The sequence below is a fragment of the Macaca thibetana genome, chromosome 8 (genome assembly GCF_024542745.1).
Source record: "Macaca thibetana thibetana isolate TM-01 chromosome 8, ASM2454274v1, whole genome shotgun sequence".
Classification (NCBI taxonomy): Eukaryota; Metazoa; Chordata; class Mammalia; order Primates; family Cercopithecidae; genus Macaca; species Macaca thibetana.
In genome coordinates this window covers 76,206,750-76,231,401 of record NC_065585.1, presented here as the reverse complement: position 1 = coordinate 76,231,401, position 24,652 = coordinate 76,206,750, and the positions used below count along the sequence as shown (strand labels likewise).

The 24,652-nt window shown below is 38.3% G+C and overlaps 1 protein-coding gene across 4 annotated transcripts in view; it reads left to right on the top strand.

The window, feature by feature from the left end:
• The window catches only part of C8H8orf34 (chromosome 8 C8orf34 homolog), a 480,177-nt gene that overhangs the window by 124,650 nt on the left and 330,875 nt on the right, over positions 1-24,652 (top strand). For 2 of the 4 annotated variants that reach the window (XM_050800253.1, XM_050800252.1), the window contains exons 4-5: positions 2,200-2,328; positions 21,621-21,649. In XM_050800253.1, coding sequence (XP_050656210.1) covers positions 2,200-2,328; positions 21,621-21,649 — 158 coding nt within the window. The remainder of the gene's footprint in view (positions 1-2,199; positions 2,329-21,620; positions 21,650-24,652) is intronic. The other 2 variants (XM_050800254.1, XM_050800255.1) reach the window with 1 other exon arrangement.

Sequence of the window (24,652 nt, the reverse complement as noted above, 5' to 3'; positions counted from 1 at the left end):
AAATTTCATGTATACCTTATACATTTGTACAAATAAAAATAAAAATAAAATGCACTGTGGAAATATCTTTATGGTAATATACTTAGATTTAACTTGCCCTTTTAAATAATTGCATACAATGTGAATGTGAGATAATTTATTCAACCATTCCTTTGTTGAAGGACATTTAAATTACTAACAGGGTTTTGTGGTCACAAAATATTTGCTAAAATAAACAAAGTCTTGCACTTTCTGTGAAAATGAGCAACCTTGTACATATGTATTTAAATACAGGTGCTTTCATTTCTTTATGATGACTTTGCCAGACATAAGATTGCTGGGTTACAGGGTCAGTGCATTTTTCATCATAATAGATATTGCCAGATTACTTTTTAAAAAGGTGACAGAATGATATATTTCGTTAGGTGGAGACTATTTCCTATGTCCTTACCATATAAATCTTTTTAAAATTTATTTTATTTTTATCAAAACATAATGGTACATGGTTTAAAAAAGGTAGTACTGAGAGAGTAGTGTCCTTTTTTCTACCCAACTCGGCTCCTAACCTGCAATCACTTTCACCTCTTTTAGATGTTGCTTCCGGTCCCTAAATCTACACAATCAAACATAAGGTTCTATTCCTTTTTAAATTTGAGGCATTATCTCTTGACATCCTTCATACCTTGTGCTCCAAACTCTAGCCTCCATCTCATCCTGGCTGCATAGTAATGCAGTTATTTCAAATGTTGATTAAATATGTACTCTACCTTGGTATTCTTATGACTAATTAATTAATATTGTTCATGGTTGAGCCTTAGATGTCCATCTGTTCTAGAATTGATAGTTCTCTTGCTTTTCTGCTTGCTTTGTTTACTATGTACCCATCTCTAATGTTTTGCCAAACTCTACCCAAAGAGTTAAACCTTCTCAATATGATCAGAAACAAGTAAAATTAACTTCTATTTTATAGTTATCCTTTATTTAAAAAATTTTTAGAGACTTCTCTCCTGTAGCCCTCTGTCTTATTGCTCCATGTTTGACTCATTGGTTTCTAGACTTCTTCTCAATTGCCTTTTAGACTGTCTTTCACTATCTTCCTGAGAATTCCCTGTTCCTTTTCCGTATTGGGAGAGTGGGAGGTCACCTGTTTCCTGAAATCCAAGTCTTGCCAGTTTTTGATTTACTTGGTTATTTTGGTAGAGTACCTCCAGTAGGAGCTTTCTGTAAAAGAATGCTTTTGCAAGATAACTTTTTCAGTTCTTCAAAGTATCCTAATTAGTTCCTTAGTTGGGTATACAGTTCTAAGAAGTACTCTATAGTTGGAATTTAGAAGGAATTGCTTCTTTGTCTTCTTAGGCCAAGTGTTACCTTTGAGAAGTCTGGTATTAATTTGATTTACTATTTTTGCCCCTGAAAAGTTTTACATTGTTTTCTTCATTGCACTATTAAAACATGTTTTTAAATATGCCTTGACTTGTGCTGGACATTTAATGGGCCCTTTAAATCTGAAAAGCAATTAAGTTCTTATATTATTATTACATTGACATTGTCCTCCTGGATTGAAGCTTTAATATTTAAATGGTGTGAGATATTGACTTTCTTAGCATCCCTCTGTTCAGAGACTTAGGTTTCAGTTTTCTTTGCCTTGTGAAATCCAGTTACCACTCATCCATCTATTTTGCATCTTCTCTCAAAATATATTGCTACTTCTTGCCTAATAATGTCTTCTCTGCTTGTTCAACTTACTCTTTGAGGAAAGAAATCCCTTCACTGTAGTGCCATTTTAGTGGGAATTTGAGGGGGACATGAAGATAAATACATATATTTAGCCTTCTATGAATGTCCTAAAAATATTTACTAAATAATTACCAGTTGCTGTTGAGGGAATTAGTGTTTTTTTAAGCTGATGACATAATACAAAGTACATTTTGCCTGTGTGTTTCTCTCTGTGTTATAGAAATGATTAGTTTTAAGTCAATACCTGACTTTTCTTTTCTCTATAAACTCCACCACACTTCCCTTTACTTTTTCAGTTAAAATATTTTCTTTAAACCTGGCTTCGTATCTTCCCCTCTGTTTTCTCACAAGAAAATCATCTTCAAGACAAACATTTTTTTATTCTATACATTGATCTTGGTACAATCTTTCACATAATGGTGAATGGTCAGTTTGTGTCATTATGTAGCATGCTTATGAAATTACCATTTTTTTTAAACATAGTGCCAAGGTCAGTAGAGCATCCAAAGTGGAACTGGAGGACTAAACCACAAAGCCGTGATTTTGATGAATTGAATCACATCCTTCAAGAGAGCAAGAAGCTGGGGAAAGCCCTTGAGAATCTCTCCCGAAGTAAGTTCATTTACTTGATTATAATTGAAACTCCTAACCAATATTAAAGCAGAAGCATTCATTACTCGTGCCAATAACCCATGTATAACATCCTCATTCTAATTCTGCAAGAGGCTGAGCAGTTCTAAGGGCATGAGATTGGAAAGGAACTTGATTTTGCATATTATACAGATTCTTGGGTAGACTGATAACATGGAGTAGAAAGAGCTGTAGAACTCCTCATAGCTGTTTGGCTCCAACATTTCTACATGGTTTCTGTTATCCAGTTTAAATGTGCACCTACTGGTAGCTTCTTCATTCTTTTCTTTGGAAACATACTGTTTTGCATCTTTCTAATTAATTAACATACCCATTGCCTCTGTGAGTTTTTGATGTCTCTAAACTTCTTAAAGATGGTAGCTGGAGCAAATTCTTCTTAGAATCTTTTCAGAGCCAAGCACGATGCCTAGGGATTTTTTTTTTTTTTAAATGAAAGCAACATCTCTGTAATCTGAGGACTTAGGTTATGGTTTTGCTCTGCCATCTATGACATAAATCATAATAAATCAGATAAATCATTTAACCTCCATGTGTCTTGGTTTGCTCATCTCCAAAACAGAAAGACATGATTATGCCTCCTTCTTCTGCTAGGTGTGAAGGCTTAAAAATGATACATTTCAAGTAAAACCTTTTAAATAACTGTTATTGTCATAAGAGTTGGCAATTAAATGATTATTTAGATTTAATAAATTCACTTATATATGCAGCCATACATATACATTTTATGGTTTTAGTAGTGAGTTAAAAGTATTCCTACATTTCTTTGGTTCCGTTAAGTTTTTCTCAATTTTAAAAATTAGGCACCTTTAGAAGCCCATTGATGCCATGGCCTCACCAAAATTTTATTTTATTCCCATAGAATACTAAAGATTTTCAGTGGAAAGTAGTTAGAACACCAGCAAATTCTAGTGGATTATATTTTAGGATCTCTATTTTTATTTTAGATAGCAGAGTTTTACTAATTTCATGATTTTTATCAAAGGTAAATATTTTCTTGCTATATTTTGAAAGAATATATATATATACTTACATAGGTAGTTATACATATTTACATTTGGTATTGTATATGTGTGTGTGTGTGTGTGTGTACAGCTTTAGTTTTTTCAGACCTCTTCATTCATAGCTCATTAGATCCTTCTAGATTTTTGTGCAGTGAACCCTTTTCAGAAGTTAAGCTGCCTTATCACAGGATCTTATGCTTTGCCGTTAGTAAAAACCCTCTGAATGGGATTCAAGAAAACTCCATGTTTGCTTAAATTTCCTTTTGTAGAAAATAACAGTTAAGTGAGTTTTCAGCTTATGACTATATTATGTTTAGGAAAAGAGCCTGATCCTCTTCATATGACAAAGGCACATATTCGTATTTATGAATCTTACCCTTTGGAGCAAAGCCTCAGGACTCTCTATAGCCTCTCAATTTACCTAATAACATGAACTAAAAGAAGGGTGATTGAAGAATGTGTCTGATCATTATAAAGACTTTCAAATAACACGGTCAATCAACTGTTGTCCTTTAAAATGTGACACCTGCCTTTCAAACACTTGTTATATTGTTGTTAATTTGTAAGGTAGTATTTGCTCTGTTCCCCCAAATTTTTAATACAGGGATTAGACTGCATTTCAGTTATGTAGTGGCCCACATTTGTAGCAGAAGTGTCAGAGTTCAAGCTGTGGACCCAGACAACCTGGCTGCGACCTTTCAGGTTGTCTTACCCCGTTTGGGTTGCTATAGCAAAATACTGTAGCCTGAGTGACTTATTAACAATAGAAATTTGTTTCTTATAGTTCTGGAGGGTGGGCAGTCTAAAATCCAGGTGCTGACACCTTTGGTATCTGATGAGGACCTGTTTCTTGGTACCATAGATTGTATATCTTAGCTGTGTCCTCACATGGTGGAAGGGGCAAGGCAGCTCTCAAAGGCCTCCTTTATAAGGTCAGTAATCCCAATCATGAGAAAGGAGCCCACATGTCCTCATCACCTCCCAGGCTCCACCTCCTAACACCATCACATTGCAGATTAGAGTTTAGCTTATGAATTTTGGGAAGACACCAATACTCAGATCATAACACAGGTGGAGCCCCGCAACTGAGTCCAATGATCAGAAGCTAGTGGGGACCATGTTTAATACTTGCAGGCAAGCCTGGAAAAACAATAAAGACAGTCCTTGGTCATCAGAGTAGAAGATATACAGATATAGGACATTATTCTTGGGATAAAATAAGGGCCAGAAAAGCTATCAGGTGACTCCACAGTGAGGCCAGAATGAAGTGTCATAGTCAACTCCTATAGACATAGTAGAAGGTTGCTTTTGGCTTCACTTAATGGTTTTAAGGGACTCTGCTTTCTTAGGGTATTCTGGTGGGATTTATGTGAGTTAAGAGGATGGTTGGTTACATAGAGAAGACTTGCTCTTTTCTTTGACTATTTTTCTAAGCAAAATGATACTTTCTTAGAATGACTTGAGTTTCTATGATTTTCTGTATCTGAGCTTTAATATTGAATTGCCTTAGGCACGTGTTTACTACCAAGTTATCAACATGCCTGCCCTGGTCAGTATACATGAATACAAATGCAGTTTTACTGTTTGCTGATGATTGTTTATCAGTCTAGTTGCCCAGAGTTTAGCTATGTAATGGCATTCCTACTTCCTCCAACGTGAACCAGGATGTAATTCATTTTCATCTGACTCTTATAGTAGTTTCAACTTGTTAACTCTTTTTCTATGATAGTAGCTTTATTACCCATTGTTTTAATTACTAGGAAGACATAGGGGATGGGATTTTCCTCCAGGTACGTTCATAAGGAATACTCCATGTCTTGATATTGTGGACCTTTCTTTCCGGTGGCATAGCCATTGAGGCAAAAGGCTGAAAGTTTTTAGTGATCTAATTTTAATGTAGTCACTGATGAGAATTCACTTCATCTTAGCTGTACAGTCTAAAAAAACCTACATATTTTAGAAGTATTTTTTTTTTAGTTGAGATTGACAGCAAATAATCATTTACATCTCTCAAAATGATAGTTATTTCAGCTCATCTACTGCCAACTTTTAGAGACTTAAATGAAATGAACACACACACATACACACACACACACACACACACTCAAATAATACCAGGGAAGACTAGATAGTCTCTTCAGTTTGCAAACATGATTTCTGTTTCAGTAACAACTGTACCGTGCTATTTTTCTGGCTTTTTTTCAAACTTTTCGATGTAACATTTTATCTTAAAGTCAATCATAAACCGTGGCAATCTGCATGATATTGCTCTCTTGTAAAGGCAGACATGTTAGAATGACTTCCACAGCAGCTTGTGTCACCACATAGTCATGATGAAGTAGGCATAGTGGGTTTTTGGTGCCTTGATCCCTCACTTTCTAGCATTTCTGTACTTTCCTCAAACATTACTTTTTTCTTCCCAGGAGCCTGGGCTCTTACCCATTCCTTCAAGTGTTTGCCCCCATCTCAATAGTAATTTACTACTAATTCTTTGAGGCCATGATGTAGTAGCTGTCTGATTTTTTCCTTTAAAAGACACGCCTGATTAGGCCAGAGCCATGTAGAGTAATCCCCATTCTGATTTGCTCAAAGTCTCCTGGTTAGTATTCTATTCAAGGGTGTGATAACCCTTCATGCTCAGGAGGTCCACTCAGAATCAAAGAGGAAAAGATGCCACAAAAGTGAATCCTGAGGGCCATCTTAGAATTCTGCCTGCCATAGATATTATTATTGCTATTATTATTTATTCACCTATAGCATGCTCCAGCTAAGCATTTTCCAGTAGAAATGTAATGTTTGCCAGGTATACATTTTATATTTTCAAACAGACACATTTTAAAAAGTCAAAAAGAAATATGTGAAAACAATTGGAATACAATGTTGTATTTAACCTAATATATCCAATTATTATGTTTCATTGTATTCCATATAAAAAATTTTTGAGATATTTTATGTTCTTTTTTTTTTTTTAAATTCTAAGTCTTTAAACTCTAGTATAAATTTTAATTCACAGCACCTCTCATTTTGGAACTAGCCACATTTCAACTGGTCAGTAGCCACAGGACAAGCGGCTACTGTACTGGACATCACTGCTCTAATATCAACAAAAAAAATCCACAAAATCTCTTCTCTTGAGATTAACTCCAGACATCATCGGTTTTCCTTCTTCCTCCTTCATACAATGTTTGAAAGAGTAGTTATGATGCGGCATCATTGTCTGGGGTAAATACCCGAGGTTCATTGTCTCACACCAAGGGCATGGAGGGCACAGACACAACAAGAAGTGGGTTTAAGAGTGGAGGTTTAATGGGCCAAACAAAGAAAAAGGAGAACAGTTCTCTCTCCTGCGCGAGAGAGGGGTGCCCAAATGGGACTTCTGGCCCGCTGCAGAGTGCACCAGATTTTATAGACAGGCTTGAGGAGGCAGTATCTGATTTACATAGGACCCAAAGATTGGTTGGACCAGGCGTGACGTTTACATAACATGCCAGGAAGCTGGCTGCCCTACCCTAATCTTATTATGCAAATAGACTTTCCACTTGGCTGGCGCCATGTTGTCTGCTCCCTACTGCACAGGCGGTTGGAAAGGAAAAGGGAAGACAGAGCCACCGTTTGAACGTCCCTACTCCCAGATAGCCTTTTCCTATTGACACAACTGCCAGCATTCACCCATGCAAGCTTCCAGCTTGCTTGTCTGTCTGCAGCTGGATTTTACAGTCTGCTCTTTGCTAGAAAAGAAAATGATTTTGGAGCTGCTTTTCATTAAAAGGAAAACCTTACTGAGGGCTTCTTTTCCCTCACTACCTGCCTAAATAATTTCTTTTTAACTCCTATATCAGTTAGTGCTTACTGTCTCTACTTGCTCATCTTCCTTCTAATCCTCAAAGCAATTATATAATCACACCTATACTTCTGAAACTTATCTCACACTGGTCACCAAGCGATTTCCAAATTGCCAAACAGCATAAGCAGTTTTCCAGTCCTCATGTTACAAAATTTCTCTGGTAGTTGTAAACCCCGTTGATTACTCTGTCATTCTTCAGACTCTCTGTTCGCCTCCTTTCTGGGAGCTGGCCCTCCAACCTCTTTGGATGCCCTTTGCATCACTTCCTGTAGGTCTCATTCAGGAGTTTATCTTTCTTCCCTGCCACTCTTAATGCTATTCCTATGGTTCGTGATTCACCCTTTGCCTTTGTCCTTTCAAGTGCTCTCTCTGTTCAACCTTATTCACCCTCGTCATTTATCACCCCTACACAGCTAACTCAAATGAGTGTATTCATTCACCCTTATCATTTATCACCTCTACACAGCTAACTCAAATGAGTGTATTCATTCACCCTCGTCATTTATCACCCCTACACAGCTAACTCAAATGAGTGTATTCATTCACCCTTATCATTTATCACCTCTACACAGCTAACTCAAATGAGTGTATTTCCATCCACACCTTTTATGCGTTTTTACAACATGCCGAAAGTGTATCTCCACTTGGCTATCCCAATGCCATGTTAAACTCAATGTATCCAAATGGACCACACCTCCCTCTTCAAATGTGACCTTTCGGCTGCATGCTGTGTGTTAGGTGGTGATACTATAACTTACCTATTCTTCCAAACTGGAACCCTTCTAGATTCCTCTCTCTTCCTTACTGTTCATAACTGATTAGTTATCAAATCTTGCTAATTTTCCCTCTAAGATATGTTTTGAGTCTGGTTTATTTCTCCACTCCTATCAATATCTTCTAGTTCATCCTCTCAACTTCTCTGACCAGATTATTGGTTTATCCATTAAAGATATTTCGTTCCTGCCCTGTGTCAGAAAAAAAAAGAGGACAGCCTCTGCCCTTATTGAGCTTATGGTTGACTGGACTGCTATAACTTCATGTTTAGGAGAATCATGGCCAAAATCTCTGTGGCTTGATACAATGTAAATATTTTCTCACTCAGAGAATAGTTTCATGTGATGTTCCAGAAATGCAGACTCCTTCCATCCTATCATTCTACCATCTTCAACACGTGACTTTCAAGGTTGCTGCAGAAGCAGAAAGAGCCTGTGGAAGATCATGGGGCAGGTTTCTAATGCAAATCATGGAAGTGGCTTACATTATCTGCCCACATTCTACAGCTAACTGCAAGGGAGCTAGGAAAAGTAGGCTAGCTTGGTGCCTAGGAGAAACAAGGAACACACAATATTGATTTGCTTCTCTGTTCTGCAGATCAGCCTTCACTGTAAGTGTAGTGCCTCTAAAGTGAAAGCCTGACATTCACTTGTTTCAGGTATTCACTGCCTCCCTAAAACTTCAGAGAAAGTGCTCCAGGATCTGGCCCTTTATCAGGTCTCCAGTACCATTGCTTATGACTTTCTTTAGGCAGCACACTCCCTCAAGGTTCCTCCTTTCCATGCTTTTGCTTGTGCTGTCCCCATGCCCTGAAGTGTCACCGGTAGTCAGCTCCTTCCACTGCTTCCCTCTTCAGCAAGCCATATTTACTATTCTCTTTAGCTTCACCTCAAATACCACTTCCTCCAAGATTATTTCTCTTTTGCTGTCCTCTTCTGGGGTGGATTTGCATCCCCTCTCTTTGTGCTTCTATATGTTTCTCTGAACACACTTATCTGCTATGATCTGTTTTATTTATCTCCTCTGGACCTTGAGTTTCCTGAGGGCCGAGCCACTTTGCTCTTGCAATCCCTAGGACTTGGCACAAAGTTTAGCATATAACTTGGTTACAGTTTGCTTGAAGAGGGCTACCTCTGGTTCCATTTCATCCTGATCCCTCTTTTCTGAGACCTCCCCCAACTCTGGCTTTCTTCATTTAAACAAGCCTTCTGCTTTTTAAAATATGAGCCTTTGGGATAAGATGACATGGGTTTGGCTGTTTGTAGATTTGGCTTGTTTGCTGGGATCTTTGGCTTTGACTATGATGCTTAAAAATAAATAGATAGCTAAGTAAGAGCATAAACAAATACATAAACAACCCAAAAGCTAAAGAGCAGTAGTTTTTTATTTCATGCAATTGGCCAACAAAACCTTCTACTTTGTGAGGCAGTATTCCCAGGGTGGCGGGGTTTCCAGTGTTCTCTGGGTCTAATGCTTTTGCTGCTTCTGACAGCTCCCCGTGACTTGAGACAGTGGTGGAATGAGTATCTTTAGGGCATCCAGATATTGGTCCATGGATTTCAGTTCATATGAAAACACTGGCTGGAGCCTTTCCAAGGAAAAGAGCCCAGCTGCTGGGGGAAACAGAGGACAGATATTTATGCTCTGTGACTGCTAATAGCAACCTGCACTCAGCCAAGAGAAAAAAATAGCAAAGGACTTTTTTAGTGAGTCAGTCAGGGATGTACCCAAGAAATCTTTTCTGAAAAACAGACTAAGGAGTGATAGAATAACTATGCATGAGAGAAAATGGAGATGGATAATGTGGCAATTACTTGTTCATTCATTCCCACATTCATTGAATGTATACGGGAATGCAAAGATGACTAACACATGGATCTAGACTTCAAGCTTACATTTTAGTAGTGGAAACAGGTTTGGAAATCATAGTTTCAAAGCCTTGTACAAAGTACTTTAACAGAACAGAGGAGGCATAGAAGAATCTCCAAAGGAGTTTAGGGACAACTTGATAGAAAAGTTATCTGAATCAAATTTGGAAGTATCCAAAGGTCAAGGTACAGTAGGAGGAGAGTCAAGATATGTTGTGCAGACAGATAATCCTGGAAGAGAGAAGCATGTGTGTAAGGATGTATTTCAAAGAAAGAGGAAGTTTTATCATTGAAAAGGCCACAAGGATGACTGAATAGTAAAAAGGAGAGTTTTGTTGCTGATACCAGTTTGCATACCAGCAAGAGATAGTCTCTGGTGTGAATTAAAAGTGCAGAGGGAAAGGGCAGGTTGGATTTTATGCCTTACAGGGTCTGTATTACAAAGGTGTCATACATATTCAGTAGGTTTGGGGGAAAGCCATACATATTTATGTGGGCAGTTGAGTACATGCACAATGGGCAAACATATATGTAACATGCATCCTGTGTTCACTTGGGGGTGTGGTTTTAGCATTAAAATGAAGTGGAATATCACTATGTCAAAAGGTGAATCATAGGATATAAAGACAGTTTATGCACAGTCTCTATAAGTTGGCTGAAACTGGCTTAAAGTCTGCAGTTGCTTATCAGAAAAGAATGTTTGTAAGGCTGGTCCTGTTACCTTAGGGGTCTGGCTTGTAATTCAGAGTTAGGGAGGGGGTATGATAATTTTCCTAATAGCTTTTATTGCTAGGGAGTTTAGCAAGTGTATGGATTTTCTTGTAACCATAGGAATTTAGGAAGTTGCCATGTCAGCTGGGCCTTGAACTCTCGACCCCTACCTAGCCTTCATTTCCTTGACCTTGAGGTCCATCCTAGTTGATAAAGGGGTGTCTATTTTGATCTCTCAGATCACAGGTCATATTGTTGGTGCATGAAGGGTGAAACAAATAATAAAGGGAATGAAGCAAGAAGTCTGGGTTACAGAGAAGTCAGGAATTGGGGGTAGGGACTTCTATGCTACAGGAATCTTGTCAGTAGATTATGATCCTAAGCAAGTTTGAATTTTTTGTTTACCAATCACTCTTGGAGGCAACATGGGGACAGAGTTGATATGGTCCATGCCTGGAGGCAAGGACAGAGATGAATAGAGCCTGAAACAAAGCAGAGACTCCTCATGGAGAACCTCTGTGAGGGCAGTGCAAAGGGGAAATGTAGGGTTGGAGCCTCCACACACAGTTCCCACTGGAGCACTGCCTAGTGGCACTATGAGAAGAAGGCCACCATCCTTCAGATCCCAGAATGGTAGATCCACCAACAGCTTGCACTGTGCTCCTGGAAAAGCCACAGACACTCAATGCCAGCCATGAAGGAGGAATGCCCAAGGCTGTGGGAGACACCCCTGCATTTCCCCTTTGCACTGCCCTAGCAGAGACCATAGCAGGGCTCCACCTGTGTAGCAGACTTCTGCCTGGACATTCAGGCATTTCCATACATCCTCTGAAATCTAGGTGGAGTTTCCCAAACCTCAGTTCTCAACTTCTGTGCACCCACAGGCCCAACACAACATGGAAGCCACCAAGGCTTGGGGCTTGCACCCTCTGAAGCAATAGCCCTTGGTCCCTTGTAGCCACCACTGGAGCTGAAGTGGCTGGGATACAGGATGCCATGTCCTGAGGGTGCACAGAGCAGCAGGGACTCTGAACCTGGCCCAAAAAACCATTTTTCCTCCTAGGTCTCTGGGCCTTTGATGCAGGGGCTGCCATGAGTACCTCTGACATGCCCTGGAGACATTTTCCCCATTGTCTTGGTGAATAACATTCAGCTCCTTGTTACTTATGCAAATTTCTGCAGCTGGTTGGAATTTCTTCCCCAAAATTGGGTTGTTCTTTTCTACCACATAGTCAGCCTGCAAAATTTTCAAACTTTTATGCTCTGCTTCCCTTTTAAACATAAGTTTCAATTTCAGATCATCTTTCTCAAGTTCAAAGATCCACAGATCTTCCCTACAGATGCCACCAGTCTCTTTACTAAAGCATAGAAAGAGTGACCTTTGCTCCAGTTCCCAGTTGCTCAAGTTTCTCATCTCCATCTGAGACCACCTCAGCCTGGTCTTCATTGTCTATACCACTATCAGCATTTTAGTCAAAACCATTCAACAAGTCTCCAGGAAGTTCCAAACTTTCCCACATCTTCCTGTCTTCTTCTGAGCCCTCCAAACTGTTCCAACATCTGCCTGTTACCCAGTTTCAAAGTCGCTTCCACATTTTCAAGTGTCTTTTTAGCAGTGCCCCAAACTCCCAGTATCAATTTGCTGTTAGTCTGTTTTCACACTGCTATAAAGAAATGCCTGAGACTGGGTAATTTATAAAGGAAAGCAGTGTAATTTAATCACAGTCCCACATGGCTGAGGAGGCCTCAGGAAACTTACAATTATGGCAGAAGGAGAAACAGGCACCTTCTTCACAAGATGGCAGGAGAGAGAATGAAAGTGAAGGAGGATGAGCCTCTTATAAAACCATCAGATCTTGTGAGAACTCACTATCATGAGAACAGCATGTGGAACACTGCCCCCATGATCCAGTCACCTCCCTTGGCCAACGCATGGGGATTACAGGTTTCTCCCTCAACAAGTGGAAATTACAATTTGAGATGAGATTTGATTGGGGACACAGAGCCAAACCATATCATATGCATGCGATATTATTTGAAAGAACACTGAGTAAGCTATTGTCATTAGTTGTCTGTGAATGGGGGCTTATTTTATTTTTTCCCTATTTTTTTATGCTAAACATGTCTTGATTTGATAAAATGAAATATAAAGGGTGTATATTTGCAATAGAAAAGATGCAATTTGACTTGATATCAGTATGTATATAGTTACTTTATAAAGAATAATTTTAAGAATAATTAAAGAATAATTTTTAGAGACTACTGGAAGCAGAAGCTTGTATGCAGTAGATGGAAGAAGGAATGGACAGCAATGAAGAGAGATGAGGAGTAGAGAAAGGAGGAGTATGTCCTTCTGCAAAAAGTTATGATGGAAGTGAAGATGTGAAAGAGGGTAGCAATTAGTGGGGAAATTTGGAATTTTTTGGTCATTTCAGTCTGATTTCCTTTAGTTTCTTCTGTGCATATATGAGAGAGAAACAGAGAAACAGTAAGAGAGAGAGAGAGAGAGACAGAGAGAGAGAATATGTATGTGTCTGTGTGTACATTTAATGGATTTTAGGGTATTACGGGAAACCAAGATAAAGAACTTGCAGATTCAGGAAAGGGAGAGAAGATAATAGATGGAGCAAATACAAGAGATGGAGGTTGGGGATGGAGCCAAGAAAACAAATGGATATAAGTGCACTTTGTCCTCTGAGACTGAAGAGAACAGCATCCATGGCTTTTTGAGGGGGAGGAGGAGTCAGGAAGTCCAGGAAGTTCAAATCTTATAGTTTTCAAGTTTTCAGGATGTTAAACTTTGAGGTCCTATACAGTAAGAAGGAGGAAGAGATGGGTAGAGGGGCCTGATGAAAAGCAACACCATTTGGAACTATCCTTGGAGAAATGAATGCACTGGTTAATCAAGGATGAAAATTGGTATGTGCTTCTAGAGCAGGGTTCAGCAAACTCTCACCCATGGGCCAAATCCAACCCGTAGCCTGTTTTTGTGGCTCATGTTCTAAGCATGATTTTTACATTTTAAAAGAGTTATTTATAAAGAAAGAAAAATAATGTGTGAGTATGATATGATCTATATCTAGAATATTTACTATTTAGCCCATAACAGAAAATTTTTTCAACTTTTGTTCTAGGATACCCAATTAATATGATTTGGCTGTGTCGTCAACGAAATCTTGACTTGAATTGTATCTCCCAGAATTCCCATGTGTTGTGGGAGGGACCCAGGGGGAGGTAACTGAATCACGGGGGCCAGTTTTTCCTGTGCTATTCTCACGCTAGTGTATAAGTCTCACAAGATCTGATGGGTTTATCAGGGGTTTCCACTTTTGATTCTTCCTCGTTTTCTCTTGCCACCGCCATGTAAGAAGTATCTTTCACCTCCTGCCATGATTCTGAGGCCTCCCCAGCCATGTGGAGCTGTAAGTTCAATTAAACCTCTTTTCGTTCCCAGTTTTGGGTATGTCTTTATCAGCAGCATGAAAACTAATACAGTAAATTGATACTGAGAATGGGGTGTTGCCAAAAAGATACCTGAAAATGTGGAAGCAACTTTGGAACTGGGTAACACATAGAGGTTGGAACAGTTTGGAATCCTCAGAAGAAGACAGGAAAATGTGTGAAAGTTTGAAACTTCCTAGAAACTTGTTGAGTGGCTTCAACAAAAATGCCGATAGTGATATGAACAATAAGGTCCAGGCTGAGGTGGTCTCAGATGGAGATGAGGAACTTGTTGGGAACTGGAACAAAGGTGACTCTTGTTATATTTTAGCAAAGAGACTGGCAGCATTTTGTCCCTAGAGATTTGTGGAACTTTGAACTTGAGAAAGATGATTTAGGGTATCTGGCAGAAGAAATTTCTAAGCAGCAAAGCATTCAAGAGGTGACTTGGGTACTGTTAAAGGCATTCCGTTTTATAAGGGGAGCAGAGCATAAAAGTTTGGAAAATTTGCAGCCTGACTTTGCAATAGAAAATAAAAACCTATTTTCTGGGGAGAAATTCAAGCTGGCTGTAAAAATTTGCATACTTGGCCAGGAGCCTGTTGTTAATCCCCAAGACCACAGGGCAAAATGTCTTCAGGTCATGTCAGAGACTTTCATGACAGGCCCTCCCATCACAGGCCCAGAGGCCCAGGAGGAAGATGTAATTTCGTGGGCCAGATCCAGGGTCCCCGTGTTGTGTGCATGAGGAGCCCTGTGTCCCAGCTGTAGCTGAAAGAGGCCAACGTACAATGTGGGTTTTGGCTTCAGAGGGTGTAAGCCCCAAGCCTTGGCAGCTTTCATGTGGTGTTGAGCCTGCGAGTGCACAGAAGTCAAGAACTGAGGTTTGGGAACCTCTTCCTAGATTTTAGAAGATGCATGGAAATACCTGGATGCCCAGGCAAACATTGCTTCGGTGGTGGGGCCCTCATGGAGAACCTCTGCTAGGTCAGTGTAGAAGGGAAATGTGGGGTTGGAGCCCCTACACTGAGTCCCTACTGGGGCACCACCTAGTGGAGCTGTGAGAAGAGGGCCACCATCCTCCAGACCGCAGAATTATAGATCCACCAAAAGCTTGCACCGTGTGCCTGGAAAAGCCACAGACACTCAAAGCCAGTCCATGAAAGCAGCCAGGAGGGAGGCGTACCCTGCAAAGCCACAGGGGCAGAGTTGCCTAAGACCGTGTGCGCCCACTTCTTGCATCAGCATGGACTCGATATGAGACATGGAGTTAAAGGAGATCATTTTGGAGCTTTAAAGTTTGACTGCCCTACTGGATTTTAGACTTGCATGGACTCTGTAAGCCCTTTGTTTTGGCCAATCTCTCCCTTTTGGAATGACTGTATTTAACCAATACCTATACCCCAATACCTGTACCCCCATTGCATCTAGGAAGTAACTAGCTTGCTTTTGATTTTACTGGCTCATATGTAGAAGGGACTTGCCTTGTCTCAGATAAGACTTTGGACTGTGGACTTTTGGGTTAATGCTGAAATGAGTTAAGATTTTGGGGGACTGTTGGGAAGGCATGATTGGTTTTGAAATGTGAGGACATGAGATTTGGAGGGGTTGGGGTGGAATGATATGGATTGGCTGTGTCCAGTTGTATCTTCCAGAATTCCCACATGTTGTGGGAGGGACCCAGGGGTCCCCAATTGAATCAAGGGGACCAAATTTTCCTGTGCTATTCTCATGCTAGTGAATAAGTCTCATGAGATCTAATAGGTTTATCAGGGGTTTCCGTTTTTGCTTCTTTCTCATTTCCTCTTGCCTTTGCCATCTAAGAAGTGCCTTTTGTCTCCCATCATGATTCTGGGGCCTCCCCAGTCATTTGGAACTGTAAGTCCAGTTAAACCTCTTTTTGTTCCCAGTTTCAAGTATGTCTTTATCAGCCATGTGAAAACAAACTAATACACTAATTGAGGATAAAATTCCTCAATTTCTAGCAGGAATCCTCTTTAAAAGTAATTAGCAGTCTGTATAAAGGGTGTTTTTTTAAAAATGTATTTTAAAATATAAGTAGAGATAAGGTCTCACTATGTTGCCCAGGCTGGTTTCGAACTCCTGAGTTCAAGATATCCTCCCACCTCAGCTTCCTGAAGTGTTAAGATTACAGGAATGAGCTGCTGTGCCCAGTCTAAAGGGTGTTTTGATTGACTAATTGTCAGAGGTTGTTGATCAGCCATTTACTGATAAAGGTTCTACTTACACAGGTATTTGCTTTAACATTACTCTTTATACTCAGTGGCATGCCAGTAAGCTAACTCTGAAAATAAGCCCTGATTTTCAGCATTTGTCAATTTCCATGACGTAAATATTCTCACTATGGCTAATTTCAAGCTATCCATGTGACATTACTGAATGAGTTGTTGGGAAGGAATATGGGGAGTTGGTTTTCACAAGCCAGTATGGGCCAGCTATAGCAAAAAACTGATATTTCCAAGCTATATATGCTCTATTTTTGTATTTGAATTTTATCTCACAGTTGAAAAAAGGCTTTAAAAAAGAAAGAATTGGGGAGTCTAATTTTCTACATTATAATACAATTGGCATTTTTTTCCAATAGGGAAGTAGGTTTTAGAGAAATAGTACCATTTTATACTATATGAGTTTTTGAACCTGCTTCTGTGAAATGAATTACGCTAAAGTATAGAGAATTTTGAAAAGTTGCTACTTCCATTTCTTATAACTACAACCTAATTCTAACTCTGTGGCTGAGCAGATGCCTAGAAAGATGGAAGTCTTGAAGAAACCGATAGCTCTTATTTCCCTTATAGAAGGCAACTCAAACATGAGAAAATGAAAACTGTGTTTGAAATAAGTTTCTGATACTAATGTGTTTTGTGCTGTGCTGGTCTGTGCAAATATACCCCCAAAAGTCTGAGAAAGCTGAAAAGCCGAAGAAAGAGGCTGCAAGTTGAATTTAGAAAGAAACATTTAATAGGGACTAATGAACAGAAGCCATGTGTGTGTCTGGGGAGGTTGCAAGACAAGGTGAGTCCCTGCACCATTATCTTCCAGACCCAGGACTTATATACCATAGGGAAAGGGCATACGTGATTTAGAAGGGATATGTAGGACAACTGAAGCACAATAGCATCAAGGTTGTTTTGACCTAATGGCAGGATTTATGGTAAGTACCTGCTCTTAAACAAGGAATAATAGATAAATGGGAAATCTTAGAGGTATTCCCAGAATTGGGTTGATCAGAAGTCAACATGGCGGATTAGCATCAAAGATGGAGTTGCTTTAGCCTGCGCACAGTGAGACTTCTTTGGAGTTGGGAATAAATGGAAAGGCCCATAAACTAAATGACACAAATGGAGGCATCTAGATAAGTTTGCTCCACGGTGAATCAGGAAATTCTACCTGATTCATGTCTACCTCTGACATGCCTGTGGGAGCCACTGCTTCTTTATCCAGAAGAGAAGCTCAGTTTCTCAAAGAACTAATTTTCCCCTTCTCTGCCAGGCAGCTCACTCCTACAGCTGGACACCATTGCTACCCTAAGCAATGGTTACTTTGTGTATTGGGACATTCTTGCATTGCTATAAATAAATACTTGAGTCTGCGTAATTTATAAGAAAGGAGGTTTAATTGGCTTACGGTTTTGCAAGCTCTACAGGAAGCATAACACCGGCATCTGCCTTTGGGGAGGCCTCTGGGGGCTTACGATCATGGCGCAAGGCCAAGCAGGAATTCGCAGTCAAATGGTAAAAGCAAAAGCAAGAACAAGATTAGGGAAGGTACTATACATTTTCTATGCATTTTCAAAGGACAACATCATTTGAGAACTCACTATTGTGAGAGCGGCAACAAGGACATGGTGGTAAACCATTCATGAGAAATCCACCCCTGTGATCCAGTCACCTCCCACCAGCCCCCACCTCTAACACTGGGGATTAAAATTCAACATGAGATTTGGTCAGGGACACAAATCCAAACCATATGACCCTGATAGGATGTTTCCTTTAAGCTCTAGTTTGACTTTTACAAGGACCATATGTTCCATTGTTCATTAAGAGTCCCACCCTCAAATCCTGGGCTTTTCTTTCTTACAACATATCTTAGCAACCCAATTCGTTTTCTTTTGCATGTTTTCTGTTTTCTGAAGATCCCCAGTCTTCATAAACTTAAAAAAGAATCTCAATTTAAAGTATAATACCTTTTAAAAGTTAATAAAATGCCTAAAAGTTGTTAATATCTTCTCAGGGAATAGCTGTGGATGTTCTGCTAGACACTGGGAGAAATATCCTAGCTACTCAGTATAAATGGTTCCCATTAGAGCTTCATGCCTCTGTGAAGCGTTTCATTAAAATTCTTTCAACTGCTTTTAATCTGTTTAAGCTTTGATTAAAAATGAAATAAGAAGTAAAAAAAAAAATGCCCTAGGCAACTTGACACTGATAATAGAAAGCTGAAAGAATTACTGATAATAGAGTGAAGATTTATTTGGATAATTTCTCAGGCAAACTCATCAAAATATATAAATTTTAAGAAAATATGATAATAAGAATTTGAACAAAATATGGTCAGACCAACAAGTTGGCATAATTAAAGGCAAAATTCTTTCTCCAAACTGAGTTTTCCATTTAGCTAGTTTGAGTTTTATTCTGGGGTCCGTTACTTCTTAGTACTGAAATATATCTTCAAAGCAACGTTTCTCTTCATCTCCATTTTCAACTGCTAAAATTTTCCAGCCCTGAAAAACAGCTCATATGTTTGCTCAAATTGAGAGGAGGTAGCCCATGAGTAATGTGCAAGTTCTGTGTGACACACATTTTGACTATTCACAGGGCTTTTTTACTTACTTGCCAGTTCTTGCTTCTTTCTGGAAAAGTGATATATTGCTGCTATCTTTATGAATAATGGATTCATAAATATGAGGCATAAAAGAAACTTAAAGATCGACTGGTAGGTTTCTAAAAGTTAAATGAGAAAACTCTTTTTGCAGGCCTGAGAGCATGATGCAGGAAGTTAAGAAAAATCAAGACATCGGGCTGGGTGTGGTGACTCACCCCTGTAATTACAGCACTTTGGGAGGCCGAGGCGGGTGGATCACGAAGTCAGGAGTTTGAAACCAGCCTGGCCAATGTGGTGAAGCCCCATCTCTACTAAAACTACAAAAATTGGCTGGGCATAGTGGCAGGCCCTTGTAATCTCAGCTACTCGAGAGGCTGAGGCAAGAGAATCGCTTGAACCCGGGAGGTAGGGGTTGCAGTGAGCTGAGATCCAACCATTGCACTCCAGCCTGGAAAACAGGACAAGACTCTGTCTCAAAAAATATATAAATAAAAAAGTAAATAAAAATAAAAATAAATCAAGAGATTAAGAGAGTGTAAAAAATCCCAAATAATTGAATTATGGATTATTTAATTCCAGATATCCACGCTTTATGACTTTGGGTGAGAAAGAGAATTTTGTTTCATATTATCTATGCTCTCTCTTTTAAAATAGACTAAGCCCTTTAAAATTTTATATTTAAGATATTCAGTCTTAATCTTGAATTCATATTGGAAAGGAACATTTTTATAGAATTAAATTACATGTAAATATAAGCATTTAAAAGACATGTTTGGATTTTTACAAATTGTAATAATGTATTTTAAATCTATAGACTGTGACATAAGCCATTTAGTATCCCATAAATGTCCTATCTTTTCTTAAAATCTGAGTTATTCTAAATGACCATTTGTAATTCTCTATATTTTTTAAGCCCAAACATTCCACAAATGATTCATGTTAGGTCTTCACAAATGTTTATAATTGCCCTCTGAGATCTCTTAGTCTTACGTCTTCCCCTTGACTGTGGTGCCATCATATCTGAGTTCTCCATCACGGTTCACTCAGCAGTGATACAGCCCAGCTCCAGTGCTAGCCCTCCTTAAAGCTTTTTCTCCTTTAACCGTTTGAAGGCACTACCTTCATAATACAGCAAGTCCTTGAATAATTGTTAAGCTTTGGTCACCCAAAATCCCTGAAGTGGTAGTTAGACTCTCTTTTAATATGTGATACATAAAAATTCTTAGTTACCAATGACTTCTACCAAAAAAAAAAAGAAAAAGAATTTTATAGAATATTGAAGAATAAGCCCCAAATGTACCTATGTTTCTAGTGTCTTCTACAATGGGATCTACAATGGTGCCGTTTACTGAGATGAAGTTGTGTGTACTTTTTTGGCTTTGTGTATAATTGATTCATTAGGTTAGTGGTGTGGGAGATGATATAAGAACTAATAAAATATCATTTACACCCTCCACGTCTATCCCTGAGACAGGCAGGGGATCTGAACCCTGTAACATGCTCTTTTTACTCAGGTTCATTATCCTGAGGCTGTTTTCAGGTTCTCTTTTCCAACCCAACTCATTCTTTCTTGTGCTTTGTAGTCTGCTGAACTTCAGCTTCAATTCCTATTCTCATTTTCTCCAAGTTCTCCTGGGCTTCAAACTTTAGGCCTTTCCTTATCTCTTGGCTCATTCCCTACTGGGGTTTGACAACAACCCCCCTTTGATCTGTGCCCTGAATCTGAGAGCTGCTCCAGTGCCCTGCCACAGTGCTGAAGTTCAGCCCCATTGTTCAAAAGAATAAAATGGAGAGTGAATTGGGAGGATGATGTCTTTAGTCTGACAAGTTGAGAATGGAATGCCCACAAGAATTCAACAATTAGCTCAGGAAGAAAGTCTGTGCTGGCAGTAAAGCTGTGCCATATAGAGAAATAAAAATATCAAAGGTATGCAGTAGATTATCAAGAGATGTATAACAAATGAGAAGAAAAGACAGCTCAGCAAAGAGCCCTTGCCATTTCAGGAAAGGACCCCTATGCCTACAAAAAAGAGGATTCCTCTGAAGGAGACAAAGGAGCACAGAAAAGAGAGGATAGCATTTCAATAAAGAGGAATTGATAGTGTATCATCACAGAGAAATTAAGGACTAAACTTTTTACATTGCTGACTTACAATAATTTTGGAGAAAGGATAAACACAGAAATTAGACTGATGTGCAGTGGAAATATGTGGATGGTGGGGAAGAAACTTATGAGGAGGAATCATTTATGCATTGGCTCAAGGAGCTGTCAATCTGAGGGACTGTGGGAAAATTCTTTAAACTTTCTCGTCTATTTCCTCATCCACAAAATAAAGACATTAGAATAAATCATCTTGGACCACCATTCTGCCTTAATATCTAATTATTCTGGGAGTCTAAATTCTTAACAAGGAGCAAAATAGTAACAGGCTAAGTTATACTTTATTGTCATCATAACCTAAAAATGATATCTCTACAATCATATTTGCATGTTTGTTCTGCCTTTAACAACCTACAAGGAATATGGCACTGCTTTGTTTTTGTTGCATCATTTGCATTGCTTCAGAAGTTCATAGCTGTTATAGTTGACTTAAATTCCTAATTTGTTTTCATTGGTAAAAACGATGTGCCACATTATTTTGAAGCACTAATAAAAAGAAAAAAATAGAATAGGAAATGCACTGCTTTTACAAATAGAAAGTTTGTTTTGAACATTAGGTTACTAAAGATTGCTTCTAAAACTTTTTTTTATAAATCTCTTTTAAATCCCAGGTATTGTAATTTCAGATGAACTCGATAAGGTAAGTTGAACTATACATCTGGTGAAAAGAAAATGTAGAACTTACCTTTTATTCCACTGTCTCAATATAAATAAATTTTCTGAAACATATAAAATGTTCAAGTATAATTTATTTGGTGCTAACATTTTAAAACTTTGAAAGTTAAATACATACTGTTTTATGAAAGCTATTCCATTAAATATGTATCACCTACTCTTTTGAGTCAAGGCCTTTAGAATTTGGTTAGAGAAAATGGAATCACTATAATCACTGAATCACTATATTGCAAAATAAAAACTCATAACACTATATTATGTAAATTATTTTATTCCATTTGTACCTAAATGATAATGATATGGAAAACATTGTATTTTTTGATAGCTCCTCTTTGGAAACCTTACCAATAAAGCTTTTTGTTTGTTTATTTTAATTTTCCAAGATGCCAAGAGACTATGATGGTGCTTTGAAGTGGGGTAGTAGTTGTGATGGTGATGAGAAGTGGTGTGATTAGGAATATATTTCTACAGTTGTGTCACTGGAACTTGCTAATGGATTGGATGTGGGAAATTGCGGAACAAATCAGTCAATGATGGGCTGCTAGGTTTGGGAGATGAGCAACTAGGTCAATTGTGGTACCACTTACTACAATTAGAAAAACTAGGAAAAAATCAAATCTGTCAGGTTTGGATAACATCAAGAGTTCTCATTTAGATTGTTTATTTTGAGTTGCCTATTAAACATGTTTATATGAGTTGTTGCTTATGAGAGAGATTTGATTTATAACTATTCATATTCTCATTTTTTTAGTCTCAAAAACCCTTTACATTGTTGAAAATTAGAGAGGACCCCAAAGAGCCTTGATTTATATGGATTATATCTATCAATATTAGATTCTTGTGTTGATAATATATTGATATTAGATATCTAAACGTTAAACATTTAAACTAATAAGAAATTTACATGTTTTTTTTTTTTTTTTAAATAGCGGTGATTAAACCATTACCCTAACACAAATAACATTTTTAGGAAAAATACTTTTATATTCTAAAACAAAATGTTAGTAAGAAAGTTGCATTGTTTACATTTTGAAAATCTCTTTAATGTATGGCTAATTATAAAACTGCCACATTTTCATATCTGCTTCTGCATTCAATCTGTTGTGATATGTTGTTTTGGCTGAAAAAAATCTCTAACATCAGATGTGTAGCTGGAAAGAGAGAAGCATGTAGAAATAGCCATCATCAATATTTGGTGAACACTGCTCTAGATATCTTTTGAGACAGAAAATATATTGAAATGTGGCTTGGAGACTAGGTATATACATAATATATGATAGAAAGTATTGTACATACACCTTATCCAAAATACTTGGGGCAAGAAGTGTTTTGAATTTCAGGTGGCTTTTTGGATTTTGGAACACTCATATATATATAAAGAGATATCATGGGGCTAGGACCAAAGTCTAAAACAAAATTCATTTATGTTTCATATACATCTTATACACATCACTTGGAGGTAATTTTATGCAATATTCTTAGTAACTTTGTGCGTGAAACAAAGTCTTGACTGGGTTTTCACTGTGACTCATCACCTGAGGTCAAGTATAAAATGCTCTACTTGTGACGTCATGTAAATGCTCAAAAAGTTTCAGCTTTTGGAGCATTTCAGATTTTCAAATTAGGGATGCTCCACCTCTACAAAAAATAACATCATATAAATCCTGACATTTTAAAACAGTAAGCTACTATGTAATAATTGTATTATTTTTGCAAAAACCATAAAGCTATTATTCTACTCCAAATATAATATAACACCTTTTGAATTTTGTACCAGAAGAATGTATTTCTAACTCACTAAAAAATATAATTTATGAGTATTTTCTTAAATATCTATTTCCTTTAATAAACAAACCATCATAATATTTTAGAATTAGTTTCATCATCATCTGTACCGACTCCAGGCAGAACTCCATGTTGACCATACACAGTGGCAAGTATATAAGTGGTAGGCATGCCTTCCCAGCTTTGTTCTGCTTTTCTAGACCCCCTCTGTGTGCCTGTCATTGTCTCACCCCAGCTGGTCTCCTTCTTATGCCATGAGTTTCCTTACAGTTTGCAGAAGTGTAATAATTCCTCCTCTTGCTGTTATGATCTATGTTCATTTTAAGTACAAAGATATAACCATCACCATTTCTAGGTTCATTTGCTCCTTGTAATAAATTCTGCAAAACCTTGGCTGCCTGAGTCATAAATTAGCTTGTATGGGGTTGTTACTGTGCTTGGCTCTTGTCCTTCTCTTTTTTTTTCTGAGCTCTGACTTGCAGCGGCTTTGGTGTCCACACCTTTGTTGATGAGCTAAAGAATTTTAACTGTTCTTGGAACTGAAACAGATATAACCCTCACAGGATAAATTATGGATGCCCTGACACTCAGTTAAGTGTCAGCCTCAGGACATAGCCTTCTCCCTCACACCCCCTCTCTTCCTAGCACTAGCTCAGGGGAATATCCATTTAACTAAATTGTATGACACTGATGATTTTCATTTACTTACCTAATATTCCTATTTTTTGAAGACTTTGTGGAAACTGCTAAATTTTATTGCACATTTATTATTTTTAATTTTTATTGAGGAAGATGCCAAAAGTTTGTCATAAATAACTTTCCATTTTAAAAAAAACATTTCAGTGCAAAAAAAAAAAAAATCGACCCCACTTTCACATCTGATTTTTGTAGAATGCCAGATAACAGAAAAGAGTCACAGACTTCCAGAGGCATTGCGACCATTCTTTGCCTGTCTGGCAATCACCCTTGGAGGAGTGGGAGAGCCTGTCCCATAGCACCCTCTGGTGACCATGAAGCTCACAGTCCTGAATTTTCCTGAATAAGAAAATGAATCTCAGGGAGGCAGCCACTGAAAAACAGCCAATCGGAATGGTTTGCAGTTAGTATTCACCTGGTACATATGTCTTTAATGTGGTAGTAAATACAGCTTCTTCCTTTTACTCTTAACAATTTTGGGGATTCA